General features: G+C 38.4%; 1 protein-coding gene across 1 annotated transcript in view; it reads left to right on the forward strand.

Moving 5' to 3' along the window:
- The window catches only part of LOC116514648 (dachshund homolog 1-like), a 430,376-nt gene extending 423,012 nt beyond the window's left edge, over positions 1–7,364 (forward strand). The window contains 1 exon segment of the mRNA XM_032226263.1: positions 6,679–7,364. Within this exon segment, the coding sequence (XP_032082154.1) occupies positions 6,679–6,716 (38 nt within the window). The 3' untranslated portion in view covers positions 6,717–7,364.
- The last annotated feature ends 5,596 nt before the right edge of the window (positions 7,365–12,960 follow it).

The following is a 12,960-nucleotide window of genomic DNA, read 5'->3' on the forward strand; positions in this document are numbered from 1 at the left end:
CAATTGCTAGCCCAAATCTTCCATCTTGCCAACTTTGCCTGTGGTGTTTGCAGAGAGAAAAAACGCTGATAGAATGGCAGTGTAGCAATGAAATCTTTTCGCTTACTGAAAAAAAGAATAACATAATGTTTCAGCTAATATTTATAAAAAGAGACATTTTTCCTATTATGTTCTTACTTTTGAAAAGCTTTGAAAAACAGTCTGGAGTAATTGCCAGCATATGTTCCAGTAGAAACTCGCCTTCAAAACAAAATATGCCCGAATACTGAAAATGTATATAATTATATACTTAAAATTAAGACAGTTATTTTACTTTTCTGTTTGCTGTTTTGACAGATTTCCTTTATGACGAACAGCAAACAAAACAAGTTAACAAAACCACAGGGAAGAATTTGACTTAAGAGAAATGTATTTGTCGCTATATCGCTTTGCAATATGTAAAAAAAAAAAAGGCTTTGAGATATTCAGGCTTAGTTTGAATAGCACAAAACATAGATTACCAGTAATTTATTCTTTCCCCTTTTCTGATGTATCCCTTTCATCTGTAGATCAGGCAGTGCCTTCATTACAGATGTTAGGCTACAAGTGGTAAAATAAAGATGCTGATTGAAGATAAAATGAGTTTGCTAAACTTTTTCAGGAAACGCTGCAAGAATGGTACTTTATTTAGGATTTTTAGAATTTAGAATAACAGAGATGGAAGGGTCCTTGAAGGTCTTCTAGTCCAACCCCCTGCTTACAGTGAGCTCTGGCCTCTTTCTTCCAGAGAGTATTTTGCTGGCATAATTATTATTATTATTATCATCCATCATCCTCATCATCAGAGAGTTTGCTTACGTACAAACACCCACAAGTGCATGAATGCAAAATGGTTTTAAAAGAGGGTGTTTTGGAAAGCTCTCTCTTCAATTCAAAGGAGGGAGAATGAGGGCTTTCTCCCTTTCATCATAGGCTTCCTTGAGTCTTAAGAAACAATAAACTTGTCCTGTTTATTAGGAGACCTTGGTGTGTCTCAAATTAAATGCAATAACCCTAACCCTAACCCATTTCTTTGCTTGCAGCTGAATTCTTTGTCGGCCTCCCCTTATTACAGAGCAGACATATTTTTTTCTAGACTTGCAAATGTAATAAATAAATGGCAAGCTGTGTAATGACATAAGTTAATTCCAGTCATGTTATAAATTCTGATGATGGACATGGAAAGCCCTTCAGATAGTAACCATAGTCACAGCCTTCGTTTGATGTGTTCCATTGTACCAAAGTAATGGGCAGAGATACACTTGATCTTAATTGGGTGATATTTATGTATGATGCTCTGTTCTATATACATGTTTATAGCTGTTGTTTTTGAAGCTGCAAGAGGCATCTTAAAGCATTGTTGCTCATGTTGATTAATATTCTTTTGTAATGCACAATCACTTGGGGTGATTGGAGATTCTTGGGCTGAACGAATGGGGGGAGAGTAATCCTGAGTCCCTAAATCATTATCCCTTGGAAAAACTGGTGTTAGGTGACACAATGATGTATTAGGTTATACAATGATCTCAAAAGAAAGACACACTCCCTCCCTCTCTTATCTACCTACCTACCTACCTACCTACCTTTCTTTCTTTCTTTCTTTCTTTCTTTCTTTCTTTCTTTCTTTCTTTCTTTCTAACTATCTATCACATATGGTATCCATCATTTCAATTGGGCTTAAACATTACTCCCCCCCCCCCAAACAGACTGAGCCCTATGCAATTACCCAAGGCAAATATTCTCTTAGCTGGAATCAGGTCTGTATCTCAATTGACTTATAATCTTAGTGTGATATTTTATTATCAGCCCGTCAATACTTGGAGGAGTTCTCTGCATTAAGTTCTCTCCAGAAGCAAAACGTCTCACTGTGAATTCCTTAGACCCATCATACCATTCTTTACTGAAATATTTACAAGGTTTTAGAATAGAGTAGAGCAGAGAAGAGTAGAGTAGAGCAGAGCAGAGCAGAGCAGAACAGAACAGAACAGATGTCCATGAGATGGGATGAATACATAGATTTCATGTAGGGCTTGGATATGTATACTTCTGGAGTTAAAATGCTGGAGAAAAGACTTGGCAGCTGATAAGACAACTTTCATTTAGAACTTACTTTCCTGTTATGATCTCTTCCATTTTAATAATTCTAAATATGCTTCAGCTTTATCTTAAACTCTCTCCTGTCTATAATTACTTATTTTTTTTTTCAGTACATCCACATTGTTTTGGCTCTGTGGTAAACCAGTACTCCTTTATTTGCATCATTAATGAGATCTATGGATGGGAGGCAGAAATTGACTCTAACCTTAATTAGTTACCCCCATTGTAGTATTTTTTTGTAAGGGCTAGCGTTTGTATCCCATCTGTTGCAAGATGTTCCTCTTATTTGGATTTCCTGATGCAGTTTTGTCCGGAAAAAAAATAATGCATGAATCATTTTCCATTTGTTTGCCTTTGTCTCCTTTCATTGTTCTGGTTCCTTTTCCTTCAATTATTAAAGTGATGCATTGAATGGGAGGTTAGGATTACATGGCGATTCACATTCACCCTGCCTTATTAAAACAAATAAACCCAGCAGTTCTATAAGCTAAACACTCTTGAGCTCTGGATCACAGATGCTTTTATCAACATCGGGATGAAGGGGTTGTGTGCTTAGGAGCTTCCTCGTACAGCTGTTAAATGAAAGATGGCAAATAGCATTAGATGCCTGCAAAAAAAAAATCATAGGAAACAAAATATCTGCTATTTTCAATAGCCTTCCCTACTGAGAGGAAATGCCTTCCTTTAACTTTAAAATTGATTAGCAGTAGCAATAGTCCTTAGACTTATACACCGCTTCACAGTGCTTTACAGCCTTCTCCAATAGTGGGTTCCTACCAGTTTGGACCGATTCTGGCAAACTGGTAGTGGTTTGGTGGCCTGGTTCTCTGGAACTGGCATGCCCCCGAACTGGTTCCCCGGGTGCACCATAGGCGCTACCATCATGTTTTTCAGTTCTGTGCATGTGTAGAACAATTATAATGGCACTGTGCATGCACACACAGCACACATCAAGAGTGTGCATGGCACGCACACAAGTGAACCAGCAGTAATGCCTGCCAGAACCCATCCCTGGCCGTCTCTGAGCAGTTTACAGAGTCAGCATATTGCCCCCAACAATTGGAGTCCTCATTAAAAATGAAAGAGTGTCATCCAAATGTTCCATGATGCCTACTCTCATGGCTTCTAGAAGGGTTGGGACACAAATGGGCAGATGCCCAACGTTGAACCCTTCATTTGTTCCTTTGGTGGAGATTATAAATGGAGAAAGGTGGCCTCAAGGCTCTTGGCTTCTTTAGCATTTTTAATTCTTCCTTAAGACCCTTAAGTCCACCTCCTGAAATGAGACTTGACTCTACTCATTGGCAGACGGTGTCCCATGATATCATACAAAGTCCAATGGGACCCTTGAATCCAAAAATCCATTCATCCTTGAGTAGACAGAGAAGGCTGTTCTGCAACAAACCAAGATGTCTGTTTTGAGATGATGGAAGACTATAATAACCATCCATAAATTGATGGAACCAAACTTCCCTTCATGGTTGTTCAGCTTAATATGGAATCCTGTTTCTGGAATAACTGGTCCTCCCATTTCTGGTCTTAGCCTTGATTCAACACTTGAAATCCAGACAGCCAGATGTGGTCCAGGGGCTGTAAAATACCCAGATCTGTTTTTATACCTTTCAGTTTGAGGGCCTGCTTCAAGAATCAAGAAGGTGGAAAAAGTATATTCAGAAATAAGGGCAAGTGTAATACAGCTTTCCTTTCTCATCAGAAGGAAAGGCATCCTCCCAACTTTGCTGGCTGAAGAAGCAAGGATGACTCCGGCTCACAAAGAACTTTGTTGCTTTTTGTGAGGAAAAAATCCTCTCTGGTGTTCTGGAAGTACCGTATTTTTCGTACCGTAAAATGCACTCCCCCCCCCAAAAAAAAGGAGGCTGAAAATTTGGGTGTGTCTTATACTCCAAACGTAGCCCTACTCCCACCCTTCGGCCTCTGCGCAGCCTCTTCCTGACTGCAGAGATTGCCACAGACAAAAACAGCTTGCGTTTTTGGGTTCCACGTCTTGCATTTCAACCTTCAAATCCTCCATTTGAGACCTGTTCAAGGCTGCTGGGATCGCCAGAGCACATCGCCGCCAATCGCCATCTCTGTGGGTTGCATATCCGGGCAGGGATCAGAGCTTTTGGAGACTGAAAACGTAAGGCACTGAGCCCAAAATGGCAACCCAGAACAGCTGGGCATGCATGCACGCTCACAACTAGCAAGCTAATGTGCTGAAGCTGTGCTGAATGACACAAGCCAGATGAATAGCTAGTAGGCAAAAATGTTTTCCTATTTTCCTCCCCCAAAATTAAGCAGTGTCTTATACTCCGAAAAATACGGTAGATTCTGGAGTAGATGGCGTCATCACATGACTGTATTATTCCGTTAACCCAAAGCCATCAGAGCTGGTAATTTTGTGAAATTAGACTGTCAGAGGAAAGAATTCTATCCTTTCCCCCAAGTGTTTGAGGCAAAGAGCTATTTTTGGGGTGGGAAACATCTGCTTCCCCACAAGCTTTTTTTACTCACTTCGGTGTGGTAGGCCAGATGTGATTTGCAATCAGAAAGTTATTTCGGTATATTTAGCATTTCTCTTTCCAGGAGCACATCAGGTGCCCTTCTCTTCAAGTCTCCCAAAATATTTATATTTGAGTCCACATTGTGAATGTGTAGTGGCTTTTCTTTGTTGAACTCATTTTATTTAAATGCCTGCTGATGCCAACCAACTCTTTTGACTGCTAAAAGAAACCGGATGGAATTTGAAGCCTCTGACTGACATGGTTTTATAGAGTAGAGTAGAGTAGAGTAGAGTAGAGTAGAGTAGAGTAGAATAGAATAGAATAGAATAGAATAGAATAGAATAGAATAGAATAGAATAGAATAGAATAGAATTCTTTATTGGCCAAGGAATTTGTCTTTTGTGCATATGCTCTCAGTATACATAAAAAAATAGAATAAAATACATTCATCAAGAATCATAAGATACAACACTTAGTGATAGTCATAGGTTACTAATAAGCAATCAAATTATGCTAGGAAAAAAATAAAACAATATAAATTGTAAAGATACAAGCAACATGGTTATAGTCATAAGTGGGAAGAGATAGGTACTAGGAAGGAAGAGAATAATAGTAATACAGTCTTAGTAAATAGTTTGACAGTGTTGTGGGAATTAGTTGTTTAGCAGAGTGATGGCATTCGGGGGAAAAACTGTCCTTGAGTCTCATTGTTCTGGTGTGCAGTGCCCTATAGCATCATTTTGAGGGTAGAAGTTAAAAAACAATTTATGTCCAGAATGTGAGGGGCACTGTAGTTATTTTCACAGATCTCTTTTTGACTCTTTTATGTGATTTATACATGGGTTTCCACGTAGGTTTGACAATAGGTTGGGTGAACCGATTTCATGTTTTTCCTCATTATAAAAGCATCACAATCAGGAGAAATTCTTTCGAACTACTAATTTAGAGAACTATGAAATATTTCTTAAATGAGCATCATTTTTGTGGGTACCTATCAGTCTCCACATCCTGAAGATTTTTTCCAATCCAGCCTGCAAGCCGGATCCGGCCCATGGGGAGTGCTTAAATCTGGCCCATGGGGCCTACCTGGAAATAGCAAAGGACCACCCCGTGGTGCCTCTGGCAGCCAAAATGGGGCACAGGGGGCAAATGTGGTCCCTGTGTGGCCTGTTTTCAGCCTGGTTGGCCTCCTGCAGCACTTTGCCAGACAAAACAAGGCACAGAATGGGGCATGTACAGCTCCCACATGGCGCATTTTGGCTGGCAAAGTACTGGCATCCCTCCTGTCTCCAGCTACGTACTGGCTGGCCCACAGAAAAGAACTACAATGCTCATCCGACCCTCGAAGAAATCCAGTTTGACCCCCCTGATCTAATAGTCCCTAAGCGATGGGCCATTAAATGAAGACTTCTTGTATGGAGTAGCCTTCCACCCACAGAAGTTAAAGTTTACATAATGAATGACACGTGAACATTATTTTTTTTAAAGTAATCTTTATTAGTTATACATTTTTTTAAGAGTAAAACATACAAATACAAATACAATTTTAAACATACAACCCCCCCTCCCCTCCCCCCCCGCAGTGACAGTCATTCACAGCCCAACTTTTTTTTTCCTTCCTCATTGTTAGGTCTCTAAGCCACATCTTCACATTACAAAATTCAGGGATCTATTACAATACCCGTGTTCACTTTTAACTTTCCCCGTTTTAAGTCCCTGCTGTTCTCCTTGTCGCCCACATATACCATAAGTTCCAGCTAAGGTAATGTGCCGTTTCTCCTTTGTCCCTCAGCCAACCCGTCATTCTGTCCATTTCTGCACATTCATAGATCTTTTTAATTATAGCATCTTCCGACGGTATGGTAGTGGATTTCCAAAATTGTGCATAAGTTATCCTTGCGGCCACAATTATATGTAGGCTCAAATGCCATATTGAATTGCACGTGAACATTCTTAACAGAGAAGAAATGCAATTTTTTTTTTCTATAAGATGAAATACACTATGGGAATGTTTATTGTGGGACAGAGTTTGCTAATGTCTTTCTTGTGCCTATTTCAGATGGAAGACTTTATCTGAAAACTACTGTTATGTACTGAGTTCGTCCAGTCGGAACAATGTGTATTACCAATCCAGAGGACTCTGCAGTAAAACATCCAGTGTTTTCAGAAGTTCTGCAAAAAAAAAAAAAAGTGAGGAAGGTGCTTTGCAGAAAACTTTTATCACTTCACGTAGCCATGGGTGGAGATCTTAAGCGTTTGATGGGAGCATCCCCATTGCATTGTCCAAGCTCCATCCTGTGTTACAGAAGACATTTCTACAAACTGGTGTAGCTTTCCAGGAGCTACCAGGAAATCTGTACTGAGACTCCAGAGCAAATCTATGTACTCCCATTTCAATGGAATAAGAACTATTATTCTCTTCTGAATCTTTTAGGCACATCAAGGAAATCTTCCACTTCTCATCTTAAGCACTCTTATGCCAAACCAGCAAGATGGTAGAAAAAGAATGATTATTTCTCAAATGGGCATCAGAAGATTCCTAAAACAAAAAAACTGAGGTTAGGAGTACACAAAACAAAATGTTATATATCGCTTTCTTCTTTTTTTTCTTCAAATTCTGAGAATTGGATTTTTTTTTTCACACGGCCTTTGCAAGAGACCAAGGTGTACCTTACAGAATTTAAATCAGTTTTATCTCAGCAAAAGAAGTAGTTTGAACAGCATTTGCGGTGATCGCAAGAAGAAGGAGGAGGAGGAGGAGGAGAAGAAGAAGAAGAAGAAGAAGAAGAAGAAGAAGAAGAAGAAGAAGAAGAAGAAGAAGAAGAAGAAGAAGAAGAAGAAGAAGAAGAAGAAGAAGAAAAAGACGACTGCTTATAATTCCTCATGTCAAACTGTCAGTATCAGAGGGATGACAAGTTGTTCCTCATTTCTGAAACTGTTCAGGTGTACAGTATATAACCACAAAAACCACTCACAGAAAATATTATGTATGCAGTAGTATACTAGATTTTAGGAAAACAACAATTTTAGAGAATATGTTTTGTCACCCTGTTGGTCCAAACACCATCTTTCTAATTTTAACGCATGCAGGCATGTAAATATTTGTCTTGAAGTCACAGTGTTAATGAAGGGAATCTTAACCGTCTGGGAGGGGTGACCAACTTTATATGTATATGCTGAAAAAAAAGGGGGCACTTTTCGGAGTGGATTGTGGCCCCAAATCAAGTCAACTCCCCAGAAATATTTTTCTATATTAATGTCATATTACTTCAACCTTGCCGGGGGAGAAAAAAAAATTGTCGCCAAGGCTGTAAAGACATTTGATGTATCAGTCCAATCCCACGTAGAACTAAGTGATGAACTTCAGTCTTTTGTCCTTTCGACCCACCATTGTAGGCGGTTCTGTGTTATTTTTATTGTCTTTATAAAAAAAATTGGTCTCCTGTTTTTCACCTTTGTGCTCATAACTGGAAGCGAGTTGAAACTTGAGTGTTTTGTACATCTGAAATTTTCTTCTTGGCTCGTCCAACGTCTCCAAGTTACCCCTTTAAAGACCACTTGGAAGGATGTTCCAGGCTTTCTGGCTCTCTAATATTTTACGCAGAAAACGTATTTTCTACGAATTCATAATTGGGAACGTTCAGTGCTTACTCATCTGGATGACGTGTAGTGTGTCCAAATTTAAAAACCTGTCAGGTAAGACAAATTTTTAAGAGGCTTTCTCAATCTGGATTTTTGTTCCTTTTGGCGTGCATCGAGACCACACCTTCATTTTACATCCTAAAAAAAGGATTGTTGAAAAAACAAAAGAAAGCCTTTGTTACGGGGCTTTTATGTTTTTTTTAAGAATCATAAACAGTTAAGAAAATCTTAAATATTTCTTTTCTTTTGAAAGAAAGTTGTGCAGTCTTTAAAGGGTTAACAGTTATCATTTGATGAACTTTTGTGGCAAATGGCTAGTTCTATATGAGGGGGGTTTGGTTATTCACATCACTGGCAAAACAGTGGTTCCAGTATCAACCATTCCTCTGGTCTTGGCAAAAAATAAAATAAAAACCACCCATAAGTCGGTATGATCATTTTTACAGTGTATTCTTTAGAGATACCATGGGTATTAATCATTGTTTGTTTTGGTACATAAGTCAATGGAAATGCTAAATGAAGAGAAGACGTATATCTTGTTAAACCACGTGTAAATATTACAGTTCATGAAATGCTACCGTAAGATGAATTTGGGTTTCTTCTGCCTTTAGTTACCCAAGGCCTTTCTCTTTTTTTTTCTTTTTTTTCCCCTTTTGCCTAGAATATGAAGAATTGTTGTGTTCATGTTATTGTTTAAATGCTTTTTGTACTCTTTAAAGATATTAAATGTTCTAGTTGTTCTATATTATAATCACCTTTTCTGCGTTCTATGCAACCCTTTGGAACAGAACATTCTCATCTTCATGTAGGACCTATGAAAATTGTCTATTTTTATCTATATATTTAAAGTTTTCTAAAAATGAGAAAAAAAGTTATTATGAATTTTGTTGTACAAAATCTGTACAAAAAAAAATCTGTTTTTACATCATATTGCAAGAATTGGATAATTTTTCTATCGTAGTCTAGTTAATCTGAGCTTGGATTCATGTTCAGAACCACGTTTCCTGCTATTGTATTTAATTTTCCTCTCTTTTTTTTCTCCTCCTCCTCCTCCTCCTCCTCCTTTTCAACAATCTGCTAATAAAACTGTCTGAAATTTGCCTGCGACTTTATTTACAGTTCATATTTATTAAATTTGGTGAGATGTGTAGCATTGGAGGGATATTTGGTTTCTAATGGGAGGCATCTTAAAACAACACAAGTCAGCTGTTTGCAGTACAAGCAGAACAAAGCTGAATGATTTCATTTAACATGCAACCGCTTCAAGCTCTCTAATATGAATTACCGTGGTGAAGAAAGGAAGAAGGGGAAAAAAAAACATCATAAAAGCACATTCTGTGGTTATTGTTTAACAAGCAGATTTTCTGTATTTTGTTTCTTGCCAGCTAAGCAAACTGGCCCATCTGCATGATTTATTTATGTTCATTTCTTGGTTTATGAAGCTGTTATTTGTACCTTTTTCCCCCTTTATATTGTGATATTCCCAGGATTCTTATTTTACAAAGCTTTGTGCTGAATAATGTAAAGTGAACACACTGATGGAAGAAAACACGTTATTTCCATAAACTACAACAGTTTGGAGATTTCTTGCTGCAAAGTCACTTCCTGAGGTTTGCAGGCTTCCTTCTCACTTCCAGCAAGATGCTTAGAAACTTTTAACATCTTGTTGCATAGCTTCACTGCTTAAACATTAAAAAAAGAAAGAATTTTAACTGCAGGATCAAAATACGGGCTCAGCGAATTAGATAAATCTTGCTCAGAAGATTTTTTTTTTTGTTTCGCTTTCAAAGAATAGGGGTCTTTTTTATAAAGAAAATACATAAAATTAAACGTGGTTGCCCCAATTATATGACAAACACTTTTATGACAGTGTTCACTTTCGCCCCTATAACTGATGGCTTATCTGCTGATAGCATTGCATATAAACAAATAACTAAAACAGTACCCTGGTGCTAATTATTAATTGGTTCCAGGAGGCACCATGAATACCCAAAAATGATAAGTACCAAACAATTTCCCCCCATAAGGAATAATGTGAGGGAGTCACAAGGTAGCCGACACTGACAGGTTCTAGATTGTGCATTGAGTACTAAACAAACAATGAGTACCGAGACAAACTTTTCACATCAAAATGCATTGGGTACCAAATTTGATGAGTTCAAACCAGTTGAGTACCAAGGTACCACTGTATAGCAATAGCACTTATATACTGCTTCACAATGCTTTTACAGCCCCCTCTAAGCAGTTTAAAGCCCCCAACAATCTGGGTCCTCATTTTACCCACCTCGGAAAGATGGAAGGCTGAGTCAACCTTGAGCCTGGTGAGATTCAAATTGCCAAATTGCAGGCAGCAGAAGTAGCCTGAATTACTGCATTCTAACGACTGCACCACAGCAGCTCTTGTGAACATATGTGAATATTCTAGTACCATAAGAGAGACAATTGATGACAATAAAGTAATACAGTACTCATTTATTTTGTCAAACTGATTCTGCATGTGCTCGGTTGGATATTTTACCCGGGTAGGAAAATACATTGTTACCATGTCTATCACAAATATTTTATCCTCTATTTTTGGAAATGGGGGAAGATGGTAGATTGTACAGTTAACATACTTGCTCTCTAATCTTTTGTGTAACAACAAACCAGATTAAATGAATTTCTTTCATTAGTCACCATGCTGCAGTGTTCTGCTAGCAAAATTTACCATGGAGATAAATTCATGGCACCATGCCATATATTTCCAATTTTCCTTTATGTTCATCAACAACTCACAGATAACTACAGGTTGTGCATACAAAGACCCAATTTTGCCCTGTTTTACTTATTTATTCCCTATTATGCATTGTATAGAAATTGTAACCATTCTTATTTTCATATCAGACTTATTTCTATGCTCAGAAATCAAAGAATTCATTTCCAACCATAATCCTAGCCATATGGTATTATTGTATCTGTTTTTAGTTATGTTAAAGACTACTGTTGACTTCAGTAACTAAAGCTAAATTACTACTATGTATTTGATGCTACTGAAGAGATAAACTAACAAAGCCATACTTAAGGAAAGCACAATCCTATTACACACAAAAATTTCTTCGGGCTAATAAGTAAAAACCCAGATTTATAAACAACTATCAACTTCTAAAACCAAATCAAAGGTTACTATGAGGCTTGACTGAAAGTCAAGAGCTATTTTTTTTCCAATAGTGACTTGAGGTATTGACCTGCTGGAATTGCAAGGATGTAAAACCTGTCCTTATTCTTTTATTTTGGTACATTATTGGTCAGTTGAATGTGTCTGCAAGGCACTAGGTCACTGGTGGGGAAATGGCCAAATTGTATGATGCAGCCAATAAATCACAACAGAATTGGCTCAGTAATACCGGTGTAGAAATAGAATAAAATGAGACTTGTTCTACTGAAAGAGTTTCTGTGATTCCATGTACCACTGATAGATTCGTCTTTGTCCCAATCTTGCCTCATTATTAAACTACAAGGGACATCCAATGGGAGTCTAGGCAGTGATATGAGAGAGGGAGGGAGAGAGGGAGGGAGGGAGGGAGGGAGAGAGAGGGGGGGGAGGGAGGGAGGGAGGGAGGGAGGGGAGGGAGAGAGAGAGAGAGAGAGAGAGAGAGAGAGAGAGAGAGAGAGGAGAGAGAGAGAGGAGAGAGAGAGAGAGAGAGAATGAATCTTAGCCAAGAAGCTAAGGACAGATATATAGAGATGTAATTATGTTAAGTTTTTGTGACTATATTGGAACTAAGAAATTTCTGGGAGCAGTGGGAACAATACTAAGCCATTTCCTGTTCCCAAGCCATCCTTCCTGAGTTTTCCAACCACCCTACCTTGGAGTACAATGTGCTCTCTGGAACATATTCTATTCTCCAGACACAAAACTACCTTCTTACTCTGGAGTGATGGAGATCCCAGTTCCATTGATCTTACAACCTGGAAGATTCAATAGTTTGAAATATCAAATGTGAGCCATTTTGTTTGGCCTGGACTGCAACAGAAAGAGAGCAGGCCAAATCTTGCCACTTTAGAATCAAGTTGGCCACTTGTACCTTTAAATAAAAACATCTGAAATATAACAATTTACCTGAACTGCAGAGAAGGACCAAGCTGTTTTCAGAGCAAAGATGTTGCATGTAGGCTAGTATTGAAATCTGCCTTTGTTGATGCTGTCAAACATTCCTGTAGATAAATTACCAGCTTCTGCTTAATTTATAGTCAACTAGCCAATAATCTGGCATTGCGCGGGTATTCATTTAAAGGGGAAAAATGTCGAGACCAAACATAATTTCTTATGTTAGATTTTCCCTTACCAGAGGGAGCCCCCTTGTGGAGTACTGTGAAGCCGTTACCAAGCAACTCTATGTGCTGCACAGTAGAAGCCATTTTACGGCAGACAATAGAAGCTTTTTTTAAGGCACAACAGGCTGTATCATAACAGGACACAAACCTTGAGGAATTTTAGGGTTGTCTTACCCCCACAGTATTTGTTTCCAGAGAGTAAGTCATCTGTGTACCAAGTTTGGTTGAAATTGCTCAAGGCATAGACACACCTGTTTTCATATAATGTGTATATATAGGTATATATAGGTATGCTGGTCTTACATGGAAAAAGACTCGAATACAACAAGACCAGCATATATGTGTGTGTGTGTGTGTGTGTGTGTGTGTGTGTGTGTGTGTGTGT

This window comes from Thamnophis elegans, chromosome 11, assembly GCF_009769535.1.
Source record: "Thamnophis elegans isolate rThaEle1 chromosome 11, rThaEle1.pri, whole genome shotgun sequence".
Lineage (NCBI taxonomy): Eukaryota > Metazoa > Chordata > Lepidosauria > Squamata > Colubridae > Thamnophis > Thamnophis elegans.